The following is a 24,301-nucleotide window of genomic DNA, read 5'->3' on the forward strand; positions in this document are numbered from 1 at the left end:
CGTAAGTGGGAATAGCTCGTTTCCAAGAGCAGGGCAGTGCTCTAAGCAAGAGTACTGCCAGCTCTCAAACACAGTGGGACGATTACATACTGCGGTGAAAGCAAGGAGTTCAAAGTTGGTATCAAGCTCTCAAGGATAACTGGAACTCTGCTGATGCAACTTTCTTCACTTTAAAGCATATTCCAAAAAACTGACCTCCAACAGTTCTTGAAGCAGCTACTGGTACTGAAAATTTCTATCCATTTTTATTGCCTGCTGCTGCCAAGAGTGCATCGACTCAAAATAAGTGCCGCACAATACATCCTCGAGCATAAAATCAGCAATTGTTATTACTAACAAGCACCTTTATTATTCAGAGGAATTCTCATTCTGATGCTTTTAAACTGAAGAGGGTTAACTTGCCAAATGGTGTCCCCAGTTCCTTTTTTTAAATTTGATTCATAAAGCTCATACTGTATATTCATCAGCTGGAAACACTAACAGTTTTCATTTTCGGAACCAACATTAGTTTGCTGCACCATTGGTTGAAATCCAAACATTTAGTCAAGCTTGTTTCCCTCACTGCCTGGCTTAGCACATGTAATGAGAGTTATGTCTTTCACATTCATGCCAACTTGAATACATTAGATGCAAGAATAACAGAGTCAGCACTTTATCAAGATAGACAGCACTGCAGAAAATAATCTGATGTATTCTTAGCCAGGTAGCATTACAAATATTAAAACTAATGAACCATAAAGAGCTAATGATAGAATAGAGTTTACTTCTACAGTCTAACCTTGCTTAGTTTAAACTGTTGCTGGATGCATTTTAAAAAGTATTACCTTGAGAAGGTATCTTGCTCTACACAGATTAGGTATTGTCATAACATTGCTTAAGGAATAGAATAAAAACAGGTTTTGGTCTTTGTCACATCGCATTCAGATTGCAAAAAGAAAAAAAACAACTTGGATTTCAACGTAAAATGCTATTTTTGCCAATTTTCACTAAAGACTGCAATCAAATCTCTGCTTTGTGTACATTATCTTGCAGACACTTTCATATCTGAAAACCACAAAGTAACAGGTAAATTTTGCACATGAATGCATGTAATCATATACAAATTTTCCACTGTATTACTAGTACAGTTAATAAACAAATTAAAACATAAAAATAAAAAAGCGTATTTCAGTTCAACATATATATGATTTTCATTGTTCTTCTATTCAGCAAGTCAGTAATGCATAAGCTAAGCTGTAGGCTTCCTGTGAAGCCTATACTTAAATCAACATTACTTAAGCATGTGGCTTATGGATGGAACGTATCCCTGAATAATTTGCTAAATGAAGATATCTCAAGAACTTCCATATTCCTTCCTTGAATTGGGATCCTTATCCTCAGACTGGCTGAACATGAACCTGAACTGATCCTTGCCAAGAAACAGTATTATCCAGGACAGTTGTCAGGCTGTTCTAAAGTATATGTTTAAACAGGAAATAAAGAAACAGTTGAGCAGTTCTCAACAGTTCATTTCAGTAGTATTAAGGTATAAAATAGCCCAAAGATTTTATTTATTAGTATGAGAATCTATTAGACAAAAACCTTCAATGAATTTACATAGCAAAATAGAAGAATGCTCATTTTAATAACAAAAAGCACTCAGTGGAAATAACTGAATGTGCTGGGTGGTCAGTTTGCTGCCTCCTCATGAGACAGCAGCCTTCCTGGTGAATCATAATGGTCCCAGTGCCACCTTCCGCCTCTTTTTTTTAACTTTTTTTCTCTTCCATGTGCTTCGGTTCTTTTGCTTTAAGTTTTCTTAGGGCATAAAGCAAGGCATAAACACCTACATGTGGATGAATAACAATTTTGTATCTGTATATATAGATATGGAAAAATATATTTTTAGGTCGGACATAAGGAAGAAATTCTTTATGATGAGGAACAGGTTGCCCGGAGAAGTTGTGGATGCCCCATTGCTGGAAGTGTTCAAGGCCAGGTTGGATGGGACTTTGAGCAACCTGGTCTAGCAGAAGGTGTACCTGCTCATTGCAGGGGTTTGGACTAGATGATAGTGAAGGTCCCTTCCAAACCAAACCATTCTATGATTCTATAAATTATAAGACCCATGTAAGATCACTTACCTGTATGACTAGTTTTCTATTACACACGGTAGTAAGCAACTGGGATAAATCCAATTGAGATACTCCACTGCGCCTACAGGGCTGGGCGCTTCTGTGCCTTGCTCCCCTGCAAGCTCAGTGCCAGGACAACATACTAATTTCAGCACAGCACGAACATGCGAAGCCAGCTCCGTTACTGAACTGTATTAATACAAAGTGACACTGCAACTAGTAATGCTGGGTGGACAACGGTACCCCCACGAAACCAGCCTGATAACTGGTTTGCAAATACTGTTAGTCAGACATAAAATAGCAGAACATAAGCCATACTTCCAGTTATAGGTTCTCTATTTTCTTGAACATAAAAGTATTTTAAACTTTAACAGATTATAACTTTTTTTTTTTAATAAACTTACCTTCTATTTGCATGAATACAAGGATTCTTTATCCAGCTCTAAAAGGACAGCCAATTACGGAATTAGTCCATTACGTGACATAGGACAACTTGACAGACTAGCTAGGTGTCACTTTACTTTTCTCCAGTAAGGCTGTGTCTGGTAGGGAAGGATTTACAAGTAGAAGGTATAATCAGTTATGAATTCATGAAGTATCTGACTTCTGATTTGGGCCAAAAGCAGATTTCCCTTTTTAAAATAACATAATAAATTTTGTTATTTCAAACTCCAACAATACTGTGGATGTTTCCTTGATTTTGCTCATGTAAGGATGGAGTTAGACGGTCATCATGAAATAAGACCACCAAACTGATTTTTCCTTTCTTTTAAGTCAGCTTGACACAGAATTTGTAAACCAACATCAGATAACCTGTCTGTTGCTCTGCTTTAGCGTTTTTAGATTTGTTTTACTGTAACGCCATTACCCAAGGAGTGATCCTGTGAAAGTACTCAGTCCACTGAAGAACTAGGTTCCATGTGCCCTCATGGTGATGCAGAAGCAAAACAAGAGCTTACACTGACAACATCTGATGAAAAAAAAAAACCTAAATGACATCACTAAACTGATCACACTGTGAAGGGGCAGATGCACACATGGTTTAGATTACCTAGTTTTGTAAAAAGGTAGTTTGTTTCAACACAACAGCAGATATCCCAATTATCACTCCCACGTCAATCTATTTTCAATTTTAATTTTTTTTTTTAAACACGATGTGAGTTTCAGTTATTTGATTCAATTCTTTATCTCTTCTAAATGATCCAGGACCTGCAGTCCAAAAATCAATCTAGTATCACCACTGTTAACAGGACTTAAATCTTGAGGTCAATACAGTATTTTTAGAGACTTTTTTTTTTAAGTCACTATCAGACTCAAAGTGACATCCTTCTCTCCCTCATAATCCTGGTGGGTAAAAGACACCTTGGCATGTGTCTGACCAGAAAATGCCAAGAGGAAAATGTCCAAGTGTAGCCACTCAGTTGGCAACACTACCCCAAACAGCACCAGTGCCTCAAGCCCTAGTGTCCTTTTTGCATTTCACAAAGTTCTTTTTCATCCAGGGAATCTTTTGCTGACATCTTTGTTCAAAACCAAGCTGCCAGTAGAGAGACCACATGACATCTAGCACAAATCGTGGCTGCCAGTCACTTTTGAGATCACAATTAGACACATCTGGATCAATACCTGAGACAGTCTTTTGCAGTGCTTCAAAACCCCAGGTCACGAGCACGTTACTTTTTGCAATCATCTCCGCCAACTTTCAAAGCCACGTGGCCTCTCCAGAAGTCAAGGCCTGCAAAGCCTTGTGTGATACACACACACACACACACGCTTTGTATAGCCTGCACAAAAGCAGAGGATACATTGTTTCCTACTGCCAAGATGATAATTTTAAACTTATACTTCTTGGTCCTTTCCAACCTAGTGATTCTGTGATTCTGTTATCCTTGGGAAAAAAATTTGGAAGTAGTTCATACAGATTAAAAACTGAGGAGGAAAAAAAAGGAAGAATGGGAAGTTTGACCTATCACTTCTATTTGTCACTGAAATCTCAATCCACCAAAACACTCCAGCCAAACACGCTTTCAAAAAAATTAATAAATCTCTTATGCAAATATTGGGATACATATCAGTTTTGTAATGTAGCTTGGGCGTTTAAATCTCAAACTGACAGGGCCCCTGTTGGGAAAAAAAAAGCAAGCCTTCTTTCATTTACAGAAGCTGTATGATGCAGTTAATACTGCAGATATGTATTCAGTATTTTTCCCTCTCCTCTGTGTAACACAAGATTTCTTTGTTCTCTTCTATTGATATTTCTATTGTTCCTGCATGAGAGTAGGACTTAACCTTCATGTACATATTATTTGCTACTGCTCTGCAACACAGCAGCCCCCCTTTACTATTTCTATTCTCTTCTTTGCTGTTATTCCACAAACAGCTGCATTGCAGTGACAACACTTGCGTACCGCTCTTGAGTTTTAGCTGATATGAGGTGCTAAATCATTTTAAAATGACAAGGTAAAGCAGCACATGAGGGTATTATTTCTACCCCTCTCAAACTTGGCTTTCCGTTTGTAAATACAGAGCAAGCAGAAAAGCAGGGGGCAAACAAGCATTTCCATCTCCGTAGGTTTATGCAGCAAAAGAAAAGGTACACCAACACAGCCTTAACCATTTTTCTAGCAGAAGCTACCCAACACTGAGAATTTGCTAGTTCCATAGTGACATCAGCAGGAAGTGAAGAATTCTTTCTACTACAGTGCTAAACAGGACTCTGGTCTACATGTGTTCTGCTGCTCCAGATCTATTGTGTAACCCCGGAATCAGTCATTTAATCTTTCACTACATCAATTTCTGTATTTGTAAAATGAAGACCCAAATTCCTATCAGTGTCACGTTTCCAGGCTCTAAGTTCTGCAGGGCAGCACCTACTTCTTCCAAAGTGTCTATATAGTGCTTACAAAAGGCACTACGACAAGAAAGGGAGGCTAAAACCAGTACGAGAGCACAGGCGCCAGAACAAATAGTTTTCTGTTCCAGAAGGCCCCAGACTTTCATGCAGGATTCGAGACATTTAAGTTACCAGAAGATTCTGGGTATTTCTGCTAAGGACAATCTTCAGCAAAGAAGAGAGGAGATCCCTGGGTTCCAGAGAGAGATTCTCCTGCAAGAACCAGATCCTTTCCACATAATAGAGAAACTCTGGAAACATACACTTTTACAGTATCATAAAGCTTCTAGTCCATCGTGTATGGTGATAACAAATAACATAAAACATTTTCTCACCACATGGTAAAGACCATGCGACTTTCCCCCTGTCCAGAACCTTGGCAGTTAAAACATATGAAAACAATGCACTGGTTTATATGAATTGCCAGGTATTGGTGTCTCCTTATATTGAGAAAGGCTTTTCCTGCTGTGCCAAGGTCAACCCAAGATAGAATGAGAACAGATGTGGTCTGAACATCTGATCATCTGAACACTGATGCGACACAAAAGGAAAAGGCTCCATCTGCCCGTTGAAGTACGCTTAAAGGGATAAAGGCAGCGCACTGGTGGGCTACATTTTCCACTGTAGAACATTTATTTGTATTCCACAGAAATCAAAACTATTTCTTTTGAACTTGAGCATGCAATAAGTTGGGAAGACAACCATTGGATAAAAATAATGGACAGGTTAGAAAATTGTTATCAAGAGGGAATCATGGTCAGCCATTCACAGCAATAGAACGCAGGTATATAACAGATCCTCTTCTTTTTTGCAACTAGCTGTAGGAAAAGGTGTTTATACTTAATCCCAATATACGTGAAACTCTAGATGCTGTCTAGGCAAGCACTCTGACCTAATATGCCAGATCAGGTTGCTGTTGAATTCGCTGCTGTAAGCCATATTAATTTCTTTTCCTTTTGAAATGGCTAGTTTTATATTCTCCTTGTATTATGGAACACAAAGTCTACACCATTAGCTCTAACAGTGCTGGGCTGCTGTTGCAAAAACAAAAAACAACAAAACAAAACACATTTATGTGAACATTAAGACAACTTAAAAGGTAGTGCTGAAAACCTGAGGCCTTCTTCCAACAACCTGTGAGCTGCATAAGAGTTTACCCTGCTACTACTGAATTTTCTTTGATGCCATTAGTACATTTGTTTGTATGAGGTTATTAAAATAATAAAATATACCCACAATCCATTTAACACACTGTCGAACTCACCAGCTATTTACGTCCTGTCATTAAATAGCTGGAGGTTGCAATTTTAAGATCTCCACTGACTTTAGGAGACAAAAGTTTGAGAAAACATTCTTATGATTCAAAATACAGACTATATAAAATATAATATTTTAAGACTTGAGAAAAGAATAATTAGATTTGCATTTGAAGTAAAATGATTTTTTGGCTCTTAGTGGCTTCAAAGAACAATTACAATATACCCTGGAACTGGAATTTCAAACAGAGTTAACAGTAAATGATCCGGTCAATGATCAGTCTGATCCAAACATCGAAGTCTACATACACTACTTGCAGTAAGTAAGTTTTGGGGTTTGGGTTAGGTTTTTTCTTTTTAAGAATAAATGTTTTCTACTTCTATTGGCTAATTTTTGTGGTAGGGTTCCTCAAGTTTTCAATAATATATCTTCAAGAACTCCTTCCTGCCATCACACCGCATCTTATTTTTTCTGTCTCGCATGCATTATGAAAAAAATTTCTTTTAAATTATGTCTGTTAACTATTGTAGAAGTTTACCACAATATAGCCTTTAGAGATATATATATAAAAAATATATATAAAATTAGAGGAAAAACCCATGATCTTGCAGGGACCATCATTCATGTTTAGTAACAATATTTGACCTGAAATCTAACACAGTGACTGACATGTTATTTACACTGGTAACCCAAATTTCAGAGAGTAAAATACTGGTGCAGCAATACTGCTGCAAGGAAGCTTGCAGAGCTTCCATATATCTCTTTCTCTTTAGGAGAGAAATAGCGGTTTTATGTCTGAACAACAGCTACATTATCTCATTTCTTTCAGTTCTATAACAAAGTTGGCACACCTTTCAGTGGAACTGACCTCTCCCAATTCACAGTGCAGATTTTTTGAGAAAGCAGACAGAAAAATCTAACAGAACCTAACACAGAGATTGTGGAATCAAATCCCTACACAGAAATTTTTTCCAGCCCAAAGGCTTCATAAAAAGTATGTGCATAGTTGTTCCCAGTCCCTCCTACAGGGACTCAAATGTCAGCAACTCCAGATGGTCAGAGAATGATACCCACAAAACCACTTCTAGTTGTTAAAAAAAAAATCCTTCACCCAACGAATAAAGACCTGGCACAGAATGCCAATCAAAAACATGCTAGGTAGAGAAAATACCGTGCACTTCTTTCACTATAAGCATTTACAGCATTGCTATGTCAACCATATTTCATGAGCTTCCCACTTAACACAATGCAGAGGTGGCAGTTTTTATCATGGTACTTCAGTTGCACAAAAAACAGCAGAGGAATACTGAGAAAATGCTACTAAATCATATTCCATACTCTCTTCATGCTGTGATAGGTCTGAAAGCAAATGATAAATTTATGTAACGTCAATTTTTTCATGCAAAGTGTTAAGGTTCAGAGATAAGTGCACCATTGTTATCACTGTGTGCCAAAGTTAAATTTAACTCAGAGTTTTAAACTTTTCAAAAGCACCTGAAATGGCAGAAGATACCAGAACGTAACCTTCCAATACTCGTTGAATTTTATGGTAGTTTGAAGATAAATGTTTGTACCGCAGAAAAGTTTACAATCACTTTTTCAGACTATTCTTCATGCCTTACAAATTTTGTTACGTGTTTTTGAAGAAATAATTATACTTGACCTGGACTTTATCACATTATGTATTCCGTCAATGATACCCCAAATCCAATATGCACACATAACATTTTTCAAGGTTCATTATAGGCCCATCTAGAGTCAGATGCCACAAAAGTCTTCTAGAAATAACAAAGCTATGCAGCTGCTCCTGCATCACATTTTGATGTGCTATTGCAGCTTTAATTCATCCAAATAAACTTGTTTTCATCTCCGCGGGCACTGAATGCCAGCTGCCACCACTGTATTGCAACTAGTAATAAGTTATAACATGTACTAATGCCACAGTTGTAGTGCCAGGAGTTGGGCTCGAAGATCCTTATGGTTCCCTTCCCACTCGAGATATTCTATGATTCTATATCTTCAGGACTTTTTCCAGTGACAACTCCATACAGAGCTGGAAAAAAAACATGTCAAGACTCAACTAGTAAGATGCTCAGCAAGGACTAGATGGTCAAAACTGAGAAGACAGTCATTACCATCACCTACTCCTCTAAGATATTAATATTCCAGTTAATCATTGTATATCTATTAGGCTAGTTGCTTCTATAACAAAATAAAGTACATTTAAAATTCTTAATTATGCAAGTGTCCGTGAACAACATTGGATTAATTTTTAGAAAGATTCTTTAAGCCTTTAAGTCACTATGTATATTCATCCCACCTTATTCCTACAATTCACTTGGAGTGAAAGCTGTTTGATACTTCTCTTTCTAACGAGCCACTGCACTTGCTAGAAACTGGAAAGCTGGCAAGTCTAAATAAGTGCACAGAAATAACAATGTCTTTTTTTCAGTTCACCATTAGCAAGAACAAAACCTATACTATTCAATATATATGCCAGCTCCATTGTTAATGCAGTCATCTGGAAAAAATAATGTCATTAATATTAGATTGTTCTCTAGCCTGTACATAAGGTTGACCTCTGTGCAATTTTTACTTTATGACCTTCAATCTGCAAATGAATACTTCCATATGTCCACGAGCACAATTCAATTACAAAGAAAGAGAAACTGTGGCACCTGAAAATCAATAGCCCATTATAGTATCCCATGATGGACAAATTTAACTGTATTTCATCTACTGAAATGTGATACTACATGCTATCATATGGCATGCTTAGAAAATACTGCAGGCCTTCGCTCAATTTCACTTAAGTCAGCAGCATGATCTTACCCACCGGTGCAATCCTACACAGTAAACAAATCAAATTTGCAAACTTTGAAAAGAGAGCTAAGAGCACTCACGAAGAAAGCCCAGTAAGTCAAGGTACTTGTCAGCTGAGAAAGCATGTTGCACAAGACAAGTTGGCTACTTTGCAGCAAAGACTTTTTTTTTTAATAAAGAGGAAGTTTCATTACAGTTTTACGACTTTATGGAAGCAAGGTCTGACTTCTGTTGCAGTCTAGATTGCTGAGCATTTCTGAGCAGGAGACTGGAAACTGACATTAGTTGAATTAAAAATGTATGTTATTAATATATTAAAAGAAATAAACAACTTAATAAATTCAGTTTACAGTGCTTTATGTCATGACAGCCAGTGTTGCAACCATGGTTCTTTCAAGCCAGCTATACGCTCAGTTGCCAGGAGGAAACAGGAGTTTTGGCAAAAGCACAACCACCAGTTAGCATACCAGCCCTCAAAAATCTCTCCCAGTCTGGGCTCCAACTAAAATATTCAGCTACAGCACTTTATCTAATAACCAATTTTGGACTATCTTCAGGTTTCGAAACAAACAGTCTATTAATAACAACTGGATAATCCAGAATACAGAATATAATTTCCAACATCTCCAGACATCCATTTGTCAGGGTATCCTTGCTTCATGCATCCAAGGTTACCTTTTTAACATCAGGGGGTTGGAAAGATCCTCGAAAAAGAAAGCATTTTTTGGAACTTAATTCTGCACCAAGGGACAGATTCTCACAGAACAGAGAGGGCTCCAAAGGCAGCTAAACATGATGCTAATTAAGTGGCTGACATACACAATAGAAAGGAAAAATACCATTGCAAAGTTCTCTATTTTTCATATTGAAAAATCCTTTCATCCCTACAATGAAATATATATTCATAAACAGATTTCTGCAGTAATCTATACCAAAATCCAATGCAATAAACAATTGAGCAAAATAAAACAATGACTGTTCAGAGCAGCTCCTTAATTTCAGGCTGTTTCTAATCAGAAGAGAGTCTCCAACTTCATGCACAAAAGAACCGTAATGAACAAGAAGCAGCACGTCACCTACAGAGACCAGAATTTTGGGATCACTTTAACTGCATCTGCTTACATCAGCAATAAACTCTAAGCTGACAGTTCACTTACAAAACTGAAGAACTTGAAGAAGAATCAAGATATTAGATGACAACATATAGGACGTAAGAATTTACAGCTTCTCAGACATGCTCTTGATTTCAACATGAGTTTTACTTGCAGAAAAGTGGAAAATATTACTTTGTTGATAGAAGCACAGTTTATATGCTTTGCACAAAAATGTACTTGAGTCAAAGGATTCCTTAACAGAAAGCCAAAAACATTTTACAAAGTGATTAATTATGCATTCATTTTTAAAGGTAACTTCACCAAAGGAACTCTAAATTTATAAACACTAACAGAAGTTTGACAGTCAGTACTGTTTGCACTTTGATACTTTTATTAAGAGACACACCACATCAAAAGAACACCTACTCTCGTCCAAACGATTAAAAAAGGCATTACCACAAAGCCACGAAGTTGCCCAAGGACTGATGTTTTTACTAGAGATCTAGAACGTTTATTCCAGAGCCTCCTCACCTGCAGTCTGAAATCCAGTAAACCAACTACTGATTCCAAGTTGTTTGTAAGCCAGTTTATTTTGTTTTCACTCACTTAACTGAAGAGCTTACTATTTCTAAGCATATTTTTGCAGACCCATCTGTGGTCCAGTCACCTAGAGTCAAATTAAAGAGTACTGATGCAAATCTTGTATTTTTACACGTGTACTCAGACTATCAGAAAAAAGGCAATTATGTTCATACAAAATGGGTATTGTGGTATATTCTGACAAAGCATCATTTGATCAGTTTATCCTTCTCAAAATGGAGATGAGTGACTACTGGTAAGATTTTAAATAAAGTTTAAGAACCATTTCGCTGCAGCAATTAGAAATCTGAATTACTCCCTAATTAAGATATTTAGTAAACTCATCTTTGTCCTTTCTTCTTTTATTACGAAAGCACTTCAACTAAGAGACTTTGAGCACTGCTATTTTCTCACAGTACTGTTTATGCATTTCCTTACTGAAATATAATTAAGATACCATATTCAATATCACTTAAACCTCACTGAAGTTCTGAAGAGCTGCCACACAGTGGAGGTAGATGCCTACAACTTGAAATGAGAGGCAGATATGATGTACTCTAACGTTTGATTTTCATTTTATGTTCATGTGTATGTATTACCCAAATAAATATCACTAACTTCGAAAATTACTAGAAAGCTAAATTGAGGAAGGGTGGGAGGGAAAAAGGAGAGGACAAAAATAAGCACTATCTCCAAATTATAAGTCTTCACAGAAAAAAAAAAATCTGTTAAAATTGTAGTGAAATTACCATTGAAACAATACAACAAATCCTTCTAGAATTTAAAACTGTGCAGAACTATATACTAAGAGAAGTGAGTTAGATCCCTGAGTAACATGCTTGTGATGGAGGCAGACAACAGAAAATAAGTATTCATGAGTTTTATTTTAAACTAAAGCCATAACCCTATGAAAAATGTAGTCTGCAGCCTTAGAAGAAACCCCATACAACTGAAACCAGAACTAAGTTTCATGAGTATGTTACACATCATTAGCTGAAGTCCATAATTTTGTTTTTAACGTAAATCACATCTAGCTACAGCTAGAAGATAATCCTTCCTTATTGCAAAGCAGCAGGTACATAGTTAACAAAAGGGAAGAACCGGATTTTTACATGCAATGCCACCAAACAATGGTAGCTAGCCTTGAAAAGGTTTACTTGAATACCTTCCAAGTGTTTCAGAGATTCTTCACACAGGTACTTCTCCATATTCTCTGCCCTTTCACACATGGCAGCTGTATACTCATATAATTAATAACAATACTATCAGGAACACATTGCAACAAAGCTGTGCAGTGGCTTGTGCAGGGTGGGACTGTAATGTTCTCATACTTCATAAGCTCAAATCATTGATACCAGGGTTTAACTGGTGCTCAACACTAAGACAACATACTAAGTCTTACCAGCAGTCGTTACCAGCAGAATCCACATGTAGATATTTTCTTAATGATACTGTCCATAAATACACAGATCTGTATGTTCTAAAGTTTCTTCTCCTGTTTACTACCTCCAGAGCAAACTAAACAACATCCAGTACTCTCAAGTGCTTTTACTCTACAGGAAGCTGCCATGAGCCATTAGAAAAATTATTCCTAAAGCTATAAGAAACAAGAGACAAAAGGTAGACAACTGGGGAAAAACAAACAACAAAACCAAACAGCTTAGCACAGTTTTCAATCTGGTACTTATCAGTAAAACAGGTCAGTCAAACTACTGACTTCGTCTTTGACTCCTTCCTTGTGTATTTAGCTTCAGACTTACTCGATCTAAGTTCAGTCTTACTCTTCATCACTTCACTACACTAAATCCTGTACACATCATTACAAGTCTGAAGCCTACCAGAAGTGTATTTTGCAAAACAACTAGCAAAGCCAGAATTTAGCTGAACTACCTATTTTCCTTCTGAAGACACCTGCATGACAAATAGTTTTCACTAAGAAAAAGCCAGATATATTCTGAGAAAACACGTTCAGATATTGATTACATGTGAGCAGCTCCCTTTGATCAAAAGCAAATGTGGATGAGTAGCAGCCAATATTCCGAAAGCATCAGTCAGCAAATACAGTAAAACGCAGCTCAAAAATCTCTGAATCTGCCTGCACGTAGGTTACTTCCACAGCACACAATGAAGCACAAAGTGCCCTGAGGCAGAAACCTGACTTCTCAACTAAGTGCTTTGGGGATTTTACTCAGGACTACCTCTAGCTTGATCCTGTCAACCAGATGCCCATTAGCATCTGAGGGACAATAGGCATGTTGCTGGACTAGTCTTTCAATCTAATTTCATCAGAGAAGTGCAGTTGCAGAACTTTGAGACCATACTGCACTGTGAAGCAAAGCATGGAAACGGGTGCGACTGGATATTCACCTGACCAACACACTATTGGCCCAAACTGAAATGCTGAAATTGAGCCACACTAACACAGCCACAAAATCAAAAAAGTAACAGATGCACGTAGTTTTCCAAGTATTGGAGAAAAAATTGCTCTCTTCCCAGATGATAGAGACCTGTCTCTTGAAGACTATGAGCTTACATGACACACATGATTACTTGAGAGGCTCACCTCCAAAAGAAAACTTCAAGTCGGGGGGAAGTTCAGTTAAGAAAAACCAAAACACCAAAAAAATCATAATTCAGCCAATACAATACTTTCAAGAAAATTTCTTAGAAGAGTCTTGAAATGAAAGCAGCCCTGGTCACTGACACATTCCATTTTTCTATTCAGCTATTTCAACTCAACATTTTATAGCTTGGAACAGTACAGTTCGTTACCTATTGAGTGTACACTGCTATAAAATACCCATGGAGATGACATTTAAGCATTAGCTAGTTTTAACGCTGGTTGGTACTACTCGAGTAAAAATCAGCGGCACCTGCTCTGCTGGTGACACTAATAAACATTAGGCAGCATTATACTTAAGAGTTAAGAGAATCGCAAATAGTTTTTCCCTAACAGAACTCATACTTGTTTAAAACAACCTAAGAAAATCTTAACTTTATTTAGCTTTAGTAATAAAACAAAGAGTTAAAAGGTTGCTATGATATTTAGAACATGATGCCAGGGATAATTACAAAACAGCAATGAATCCTAATTAAAAAAATTAAAATCACACATACTAAGAACAGTCCCTGTCCCTAGGAGCCAGCTGTGCATAGTGTTCTTCCTCAAGTAGCCCATCATCTTTCCAGAAAAAACCCGCAATAAAATTAAAGGCATCAGTAAATAAAGCTGACATTTTAAACGTGTCCAACTTACTAGGAAGTAATTCACTGAAAGTAATTACAGAGGAAGTCAGTGCTGATATTTTTTCTACAATCATGCAATCAGAGCACAAATGGGCAAAAAAGCACTTACATTTACACTTACTCAGTTTTTAAAACATGTGTACATTGTCATCATTAAAGTGCAAGCTACATGTCTGCTGAATTAACTGAAGGCCTAACAGGTGAGATGTAAGTTAAAATACTGCCACCAGTAGTTATACAACTAACCACAGATGCCAGAAGCGTGTTTCAGACCCTGACCAACTTAGTGTGTTACTTCCTCTCGTGTATTACCAGCCGAATACATATTCCATTGCTTTAGATACAATACTTTCATCTTTCCTAGGAGTTTGTCTGTCAGAAACAACCTAGAAGGCAAGGGGAGAGAGGAAGAGAGAAAATAAAGGAGAATCAGTCAACATACAGTTAATTTGCCAGGTTTTCTTTTCTGAAGTGCTACTGTATTTTGACAAAATATGTTTGAAAGATTTTTCATAACAAGCCCTTAACCCCTGGAAAAGTGACAAGTCATTCACTTATTAATTTTATTATTATAATTTTAGAGACTGAACAGACTGAGTTTGTACTTGAATCACATCTTTAAAGAAATGACAGGAGAAGATAAAGGCTAAGGTCATATTGAAGTTAATGTGTGTACAGCCTCATACAACTAAGGGAAGATAGTACAAAGACAGACATACTTCTGTTTCCCTCAAAATACCTGATAGTCGCTAGTGGAAGCTTTATATGCCGTCGCAAGAGGTCTCATTGTAGAAATCCTTGTAGTATTATTTGCAGCTTGTACTGGTGTGCCAACAGATTTTGTAGGTGGAGTGAAAACTGAAGATATTGAGGGTGTAGAGCTTCTTTCAAAGTTTTCCATCACACTCTTTAAAAAGAGGGTTAATATAATGTAAACAAATACTAAAAGCAGTATTTCAACCTTTATTGTCTAGAACTATCCATTATCTAGAATTGTTTGATAAAATATTTTCACATCTCAAAGTAAGCAAAGACTACAGGTAAATTGCCTGTCAGTGCACAGCACACAAGCACACACCATCCCCAAGCATTTTCCTCACTACAATCATTTATATGTTGGATTATGCCATTGCAAAGTGGCAGAAGCTTCTAATCTGTGTACTGTATGTACTAAGTGTCAGACAAGTTTGAAACAGTACAGAGAAAATAAACTGTAAGACTTACAACAAACTTCAAGTAGTAACTTTTTTTGAGGACCAGTTGAACTAAGTAGCATAACATCTTCTTTCTAAATACTTTCAAAATATTCTACCTGATCCATACAGGACAGTCTCCAAGCCTTTACCAGCTTGCAGCTTTCTGCTCAAATCCAACTTGCCAAGGGGTTTCACTCAGTCCCCTTAGCAAATGCTAGAAAAGGAGTCAGAAGGCTCCATTTTGTAAGCTTATGTTTAGAAAGGAATGCATGCAGAATGGAAGAGGCAGCAAGTGACTTGATGGGAACCACGAGTTCAACAAGAACCCTGAGAAAACAAGATTGGCCATGCCAACCACCCTGGGGAGACCTGTTTTGCTGCATTTGGACTCAGTGGAGCACAGCATTCAACCAGCCTAAAGACAGCAGAAATACAGCACACCTGGCACGAGACAGCTATCCAAAATACAGGATAGGATTATTGTCCAGTGTGGCTGGCAGATGGCTCTGCTCAGCACGAGGGGAACCCATGGAACTAACGACTACTTTTAAATCAGAAGCCTAAGCACTCATGTCAAATCCATCACACCTAGTTTTCAATTGCAATGAAGTTTTACAGGCTAGTGCCAAACCCTCAACGGATTAGTTTCCAGAAATATCGCTTGCCTCTAAAAATACAGAGTAACAATTATGGGTTTATTTATTGATACTTGAAAGTGGACACTATCCACAAAAAACATAATGAGAATTGCAAAGCAAAAAAAGATCAGATGCCAGACAAGTAAGTGTTTTGGATCATTACTGCTAGAGTTCCAGCTTATAGGCAATTCAGTCATTGATACAAACTGGGCACCAGAATAGTAAATAATATAAAAAGAGACTGGAAGCCCCACTGTCAGAAGTCTACAGAGGAAAGGGGCACTGAAGTACATTTGTTTCTGAATTTTAAACAGTAAAAGAAATGCTTCCAACTGACAAAAATTGAAGTAATTGCAACCTCAATTTCTAGGGCTGCCTTCTCAGAATGGTTTACATTTGAAAGCTTACATTACTCTTCAGAATCATTTATCCTTAGAGGAGACACAAAAAAAAACCCCAAACATCTGTGAACTATAAAAGAATGCCTGTCATTTGCCTAAACTGATGTACAGCACCCAATGCCAAGTGCTGCAAGAATTAATGGTCAAGGCATTGTCAATGCCTAGAAACTAATAGCTCCCGAGAAAATTAGACTGAAATACAGCCATGGCTATCCCAACCACTATTTACAAGAAAGGGACATGTTTTTGTGGGGGCAGGTGGGAGAACAGGATCAGAACTGGTTTGCTAACTCATTTTCAGTCTAATGTACTAAAATAAACTGAAAATCAGATAGTCACATAAAAAAGAGGGACAATTAGGAGCAATAACAGCCTTAACATGCCATCACATATCTATTGAAGCCCCTAAATGCCACAAATTCCAGTCTGGGAAACTCTTTTATCTCAATTGTCTCTTATGTTTTCACTTCGTACCTTTTACAGCAGTATAATTCTGTGCATTCTAAGTTCCAAGGAGCACAGAGATTTCCCACAATGATCGTTCTTAGCAGGAAATTTCGTCCAATACTTAAGAAAATCTTATGTAAGGTATAATAGACTATACCTATATAACTGAACTACCAGTTAGAAAAAAATTTAAGAGGTCAGGGAAAACGAAGAGAAAGCCCAAAAGCAGAGTGCCTTATATTTAAATAAAAGCTGCTGCTAACTTACTTTATCTATACATGGCTTGACACCAATCATGATGGATTCACCAAAAATTCTTCCGTCTTTGCTTAAGGCTTTCCGGGCTTGAAGCTTAGACTGATACCGAATATGCATCCAGTTTCCTGTGTTGGACATCTGTATGAGATTAAGTGCAAATTGTGAAATTTAGCCTTGTAAAGAATGAGCCAGAACATTTTCAGAAATAAGTCTCAAAGTAAGACATACCACATGCTTTAATATGTTTCCATACTGAGCAAACTGTAGAAGAATATACGAAGCCGATGCTTGAGGAAATCTGAAAGACAGAAAAAAAATACTCAAAAAATTATACAGAGTACTTTTAAGAATTCTGGTGCTAAAATAAAACCCTATGCAGCGTTTCTAGGCATCCAGAAGAGACCAGTGTGTTAATGCCATTTTATAAGCAATGACTTGAGGAATATTATCTTCTAGGCATTTTTACGTCACCACACACCTCAATGGTAGAATGCTGCCTTTATAACTTGAAAAAAATTAACATGTAGCTTAAGTTAAGGTCCTTCACTAAAACATATGCATTTGCTGGCTTTAACCACAGTTTTATTTCCTGCACAACCTAGGAATGCCAGACAACAGAAACATCCAAGTACTTCCTCCCATATGTTGCAAAGACTTCACCCATGTTTTTGCTAGTACTTTGGACTTACCCAAATACAGTTACCCATGTGTCATCAAGTTGATCCTCTGAAGTTAGGGAATCACCTTGAGTATAAAAAGGATCTAGCTGAGCAGGAGATAAAGTAGTCTTCCTAGGCTGCCCAATACTTGCAGGACTGAACATACTTGAAGCTGTTAAATTGAAATGGCATTGTTCAGCAAATTACTTTTGCAAGACAGATAAGCTTAAAAGCCTACAGTAAAAGAATAAATTCAGTATCAAGCATTTCACTTGTATGTGCAAGAGTCTGATGGAGATTTATTTGCAGACAGACAAACAGTAAGTCAACCCAAACTTCCATGTCTGCAAGCATGCTAGTAAGTTTTACAACTAGCAACCTAGCTTTCTGCTTGACCTCTAAACACCAGCAGCTTAATACAGAAGCCAAATGGGAACAGGACAGCAGAATTAAGCTTAGCAAGAAGCCACAGGTTCATACACAAGATAGGAAACCTTATGAAGATGGAAGACAACCCACCAATCTCAGCTGCTTCACTCAAGTACAACCACCTCTGTGCTCCATTCAACAACAAGTTTTTAATATGGAATAAGTAAAGTTGATTGAAATTCAGTCAGTGTCAGAATGGAAAAGTATTTCCTATTCACATTCACATACCTTTTGAAAAGCTAGTAAATAAAGATGCAACTCCTTCACAAATTAGCAAGGAGTTGATGTAGCTTGAACAGCGATGATTTTCATGTATTAAAGGAAAGCAGTAAGTAGATTATATATTTTGACAGGACATCTACCTGTTCCAGGAGTTGATGGCATAGTTCCAACCAGTGGGCTCTGTGTTAGAGAAAAGCTGGCCTGCATTAAAATACAGAAAGTAACAAGTCATTCTTACAGGTACACTTCTCAGATCAGATAAGATCATTCGCAGGTAGCTTAAGCATCAGGCAAGAATATTAAGCGTTTGCCTTAAGTTATTCCTAACCTTTAAGAGTAAGAACAGACATTTACATGTATATTTAATACAAGATTATTAAAAGTTATTGATGGAAAGTTTTTTGGCAATGTTTTTACATTCTAGCCCACAGCCTAGCAGATAGCCTGGACATGCAGTAGGTCTCAACTAATACTTTCTGAAATGGCCAGCTGATTACTAAGCCTCAGAAGAGAATGCAGTCAGCTTTCCTGATCAGCGGCTTAAATGCAAGTATCAGAGAGAGCATGCGAGCGTAGAGCAAGCTACAGCAGGGAAGCACCACAGGCAACAGGATTCAGGGTCTACCTACAACATTGTATCATCTAATAAGAAAGAGCTACTGGTACACAAGAAAGCTTATTTAGGCTTAGGGTAAGCTTTAGGTAATAGGAACTGAAAAAAATCCATTACTTAACACCAATCATGTACACTTTGTGAAACCAAGTAGCTTTAGGTATCAATACTCATAAACCTTATCGTTTAACTTTTTCAAAATAGGCATCTCACTATTGCTGTAGTATAGTAATTCACATATTCATGTGCATCCTGATGGAAAGGATGCCAGTATCTTAAGGTACCAGCATCTGATCTTCACTCTCTAAAGGGCTTAGAAATCATGGGAGCATAACCATACCTTGTATGCCTCGTCTTTCCTCTCAACTACTTAGTGCAACTGCACTGAAGGAACAGTATACTTCCAGTTTTAGCTCCTAGGAGTTATTTTCTTTTTAGCATAGAAGGATTTCAATATCATTCTGGATAAAACAATTTTAGTGTATTTTTAGCCTAAATCATGGCATTTCTTAGATACAAGATCAAACAAACTGTAGCATGTGCAGACCTAGCAACATGTCTTCTGATAGCTGCTTTTTTTTTTTTTTAAATATTGAATTCAAGACAATATTGGATTCTGTCCTTCATAGAGAACTTGAACTTTCAGAAAAAACTTTTCAGAAGCAACACTCAATAAAAAGGCTGCTCATTCAGCGAAGGGCCTTCTCCTTGCATCAAAACAATCACCTTCACTGAAAAAGAACCTAGCGCTTGACTGCTCAGGTGAGGTAAGTAGCAGAGCTTATTATTAGAATAACCTTCTAGAAATGTTACTGTTACTCTTTCAAAAGTTAACCCCACCTTTCTGCCCAAATTTTGAGTAGATATTTCACTCGGCGCAAAATTCCTTCTATTTCAGTAGGTGCCTCTATTGCTCACTAAAAGAAAAGATAATGCATACTTGGACCCTCTGGCAATCCGTAGCCCAATAAATTCAACAGGAAGGTGAAAAGCTGCAACAAGTCTGCATGTGTCATGTACAAAGCATAGCAGAGGCATGATTTGCATTTTTCATGCTCTACAGTATCAAAAACCAGTAACAATAGGAGATAGCTCCACAACTGCAGCTCCTGTAGACTACACAAACAGGCACACCAAATACCTAGACTAAGCAACAGACTCACCAGTCCTTTTGTTACAGCAGTTTACACAACTGTGTTAAAGAATTTGCTGAAGCAGTAAGCTACCTTACACCTTCTGCTAAGAACAGGCCAGTACCTAAGCCACTTACTGGTCGTCTTGAGGTTAGAGGTGTTGATCCAAGTCCAGGACTGGATAATTCATCATATATGCTTCTAACTGGTGGAGCACCGCTTTTATCTTTATGCGTAGGGACTACTGGTTGTGGGGGAGATCCTCCTGCATTTAAAAGGAATAAATGAAGAACATGAGAAAACTTTTCCTTTTACTCTACTGCTACTTGTTCTTGAAACTTCAACAGTAAATTTAGCCATGAAAGACTGCTGATAGTTTTGTAAACCCCCAGTGAAACAATCTGGCCCACCAGACTGTTCAGGTTTGACTGTTCTACATAAGAATATCACGTATGTGTCCGAAACTGCCTCCTTACACAAGTATCATCTAAACCTTTTAGACCTCTTATTAACCCAGTGTATTCACTCCTTACATGCACTTGTTCTTTTTATGAAGTTCTGAGCATAGCTACATCTTCCTATTTTAAGGCAGGTTAGCAGTGTATTTTAATTGTTTCAGAGACTAACTTCTGTGTAGCAGAGATGCAAACGCAAGGTTCTTGAGACTTGAGACATTCTACATGCTAAAGAACCGTACCAAAATGCACACAGACATTGCACATGTCACATTCTCACTGTCCAAACTCCTTTCCTTCCCATGTAACTTCATATTAAATAAAAATGTCATTTCTTGAGATGGGGGATAGCTTGCATTTAGACAGAAGGTGAAGTTAAGCCAGCTGCTCTCCCATTTTGTAAACATTGGGACTTCCAGTATAACAGAGAAACTATTACAAAAAAACCTGACTGAAAGATCTTGACATATCTCTGAACACTTTGTGTGGGTTTAACCCACAAAAACAAACAAACAAAAAAGTAGTTTGACTTAACAGTTTTCACTTGCAAAACATTTGGAAATTAAGCTTTTCCAAAGTATTTTTCATTCCTAAATTCTGAGCTTCAAGACTCCTCTCTGAACTGTTTAACACATCAAAGAACTGTTACAGTGTATTATATGAAGCACACTCCCATCAAGGTTCTCAGTTTAAGCAATATACTTAATCACTGATTTAGGGAGGCTTGTGTTAGTATCTTACCAGTTCCCCCTTTTGTAGAATTGATATTCTGAGACTGTAATAAATCCTTTTAAAAACAAGTAGGTGAAATTCACATGATTATTTTCAATTTCATAAATACTTCCTTAAGAGGCTTGTATGTGGGGTGGACAGACAAGAGGAAGAAGCAGGAGACCAGGAGACCAACAATCACAGAATACCTCAAGTTGGAAGGAAGCCATAAGGATCAAATCCAGTTCTTCTTGAAATCGAAAGAAAATATCTAAAATTATCCTGCAGTACTTTAATCTTCAATTTCTCCTTCAAAATGACTGGCACACAAACAGCATCAGATATTTAGATTACTCTGACTGATTTAATAAAAAAAGCCATGATCACCCATGACATGAAATAAATAAGACTGTTAACTACTCACTCATATTTCTTAGAGAAGAAAACAGACGTATAACACCACCATTTTAGAAACATGGGTAAGGACTTTTTCTAGTCAGATCAATCAGGTGGTTGAAAGAGATGAGCATCTACAGCTAGGAAAAGTCACTACTCCATCCCAATTACAGCAGACAAAGACTGTAAATATCACCACTAGATACTAATTAAGAAGTATTTTTTAGTTTTTCTCCATCCAGTTCTTAGAAGTCTGACAATCTGTGACTGTTTAGAACTCATTGCAAAGAAATCAGCAGCTTGCACAAGCTGCATTTAGTTTGCCAGCAGACATCCATTTTAATCAAAGAGAAAACATTGATGGAGGTACGTGCAACTGACTTGTAAAGAGCTGTATAACTTGATTTTATATTAGGAGATACTCATATTATCTTCCCTGCAGAAGCAACCTTTCCTGGTACCACAGCAGCCATGTTTAAAACGTTTTCTAAACTTAAGTCCACTTTGAAGAATTTAGCCAAACTCCATTGAGTACACCTGAGTTCACCATTTATTCAATGAGTTCAGTTCATTTATAGCAACTCATAAAAGTACAAGAATTCGAGTCTGCAACAGTCACGTAGAGCAATAAGACAAAACAAATTCCTTCTTTTGGGGCAATTTTTCAACATTTAACGAATTCTGACCTGCAAGTAGCGGAGACCTCATTTCCATTACACCAACTGAAGGGCCGCTTAAAGCACGTGGTTGCGGAGTCACTGGTGCAGGTAAATCGCCCATCAGGAACCCAGGAAGAAACTGAGCACTAGCTCCTGGTTTTGGAGATGTTGGGGAGCCAAGAGTCATTGGCTCAGCTCCTGTGTTAACAAAAGCAAAACTTAAAAACATGTCAGAAGCCAAGTGATTTAGCCTTTTCCATTGCTTAAAGAGCGGTTCTATTAAGGAAACGTAAAACAACATACAGTAAGTGACTAAGACTGCTCTAATCGTTTATTTTCCAAGTAAGCGAAGTTTATCACAAGCTTGCATTTTTTGCAACCACAAGAACTGCCACGCTGAGACTTCGTCCATAAAATATACTACTTCGATTACGGCTGGATTTCTAGTTTTGAGGGCAATTACGGTTTGTGGGTTGTCTTAAAGGTATTTCTTACGTGAAAGCAATCACGCCAAGGCTGGATTCTCCTGCCCCGCCGGCCGGTTCCCCGCCCCAGCCCAGAGAACGTGCTCCAACCCAGCACCGCGGCTTGCCCGCGGCCCTGCCGCCACAGCCAGGCTCGCCACACCCCTGAGCGCTGCCTGAGGTTCGGGGTGCGTCAGGTACGGACCGTGCATCACGGTACACCGGCGCGGCGGCTGCTTGGTTTAAGCCCACGCCCCCTTTCCCCTTCCCCTTCCCCCGGAGGAAGGCGCTCAACCTGGTGCCCTCTCCCGTCACCCACTTCAGCCCGGCGGCGCCCGCGATCCCCTAAGGCGCCCCCCCCGCCCGCGGCCCCGGCCCCGGCCCCAGCCGCCTCATCAGGCCAGAAGGGCGCGGGCGGCAACAGCCGGACAGTCCCGGCCGGGCAACCACGACCTCTGAGGCGCCTCGCGCCGCCCAGCGGCCCCGCACGCGCCTAACCGCCGTAAGGTACGGCGCGCGCGAGGCGAGGCAGCGCGCGGCAAAGCCGAAGGGGGCTGGGAAAGGGGCGGGAGACGGCCCGGCGGCGCGGCTCACCTGCGGGCGGCGGCTCCATAGCGAAAGCGGCCATGCCGGCCGCGGCGGCGGGAAAAGGCCCGCGGTAGCTGCGCCGTGCGCTTTCAAACGCGACAGAACTTCCGCCCACCGTCACTTCCGACCCGCCCTCCCGCCATCTTGCGAGCGGCCCCGGCCAGGAGGGGCTGTGACGTCACCGCCACGCCGCGGGGCGGGAAGTCTTACCTCACAGCGGCATGGGGCACGACAGCTCACCGAAACCGCCGACCGCGCCTGAGCTTCGGCGCCGGCGGAGCCAGCGCCGCAGGGAAGAGCGGGGGTCCCGCCGGGTTTCTTCATCCCGCGCCTCACGGCCCCCCGCCCGCCGCTGCCGCGGTGAGGGCCCGGGGTCGTGAACCGCGATCGTTACGCAAGAACCGTAGATACCATCACAAATGCTTGTCCTGGATTTTTTCTGTAGGCCAAGAACTCATAACCCTGCCCCTGAGGTGCACTGGGACAGCTTACTCACCGGGGAAATAAGGGGTAGCCCTTTCCGACGATGACGGCAGGTGCAGCCGTCCGCAGACAAAACAGAAAAGCAACGGCCCGTTCCCCCATGGAAATGGGGAAACGATGACCACATAAGAGCAATCAGATATGGGGGGGTAACCAAAACCTTGTGTTTGCATTTAGCATGAAGAATTAATATTGAGACATGGCGTAGCTCATACGCAATGACACGCTACGGTTCAAATGAGCGGTACGAGGAGAGAATGCTGTGTCAGTTCTTGAAACCAAACCTTTCAAATCGCTTCAGCACAGAATCCAAACACTGTGTTCTTTTTGTTTTATTGCATATATTTATACATAATATATCAAACTGTTTAGAACTGGCATGAAGGCCACAAAAAATATTACTAAAGTATTTTACAGATTTTTTTTTTTTTTTTTTTAAAACATGCCATCTTAAGACAGTAATTCCAGGCTGAGATCTCTCAGGAGAGTCAAAGTTACCTATCCCATGATGTCTGTTCTTTATACATGATGTGGAATGGAGTG

The 24,301-nt window shown here is 39.0% G+C and overlaps 1 protein-coding gene across 2 annotated transcripts; it reads right to left on the reverse strand.

The window, feature by feature from the left end:
• Positions 1-14,314: 14,314 nt before the first annotated feature.
• Positions 14,315-23,315, reverse strand: NUP35 (nucleoporin 35; the record flags this gene model as incomplete). 2 transcript variants are annotated; one of them, XM_082001358.1, is made up of 9 exons in its annotated part: positions 14,315-14,392; positions 14,746-14,913; positions 16,956-17,084; positions 17,175-17,244; positions 17,636-17,777; positions 18,397-18,457; positions 20,140-20,267; positions 22,251-22,421; positions 23,282-23,315. In XM_082001358.1, 9 exons carry the CDS (start codon positions 23,313-23,315, stop codon positions 14,315-14,317), a joined length of 981 nt encoding a protein of 326 aa, XP_081857484.1. The 2 variants fall into 2 exon arrangements, with proteins under 2 accessions (XP_081857484.1, XP_081857483.1); XM_082001357.1 differs by having other exon boundaries at positions 22,236-22,421.
• Between the last annotated feature and the right edge of the window lie 986 nt (positions 23,316-24,301).

The sequence above is a fragment of the Phaethon aethereus genome (assembly GCF_964289735.1).
Source record: "Phaethon aethereus genome assembly, chromosome: 6".
NCBI lineage: Eukaryota > Metazoa > Chordata > Aves > Phaethontiformes > Phaethontidae > Phaethon > Phaethon aethereus.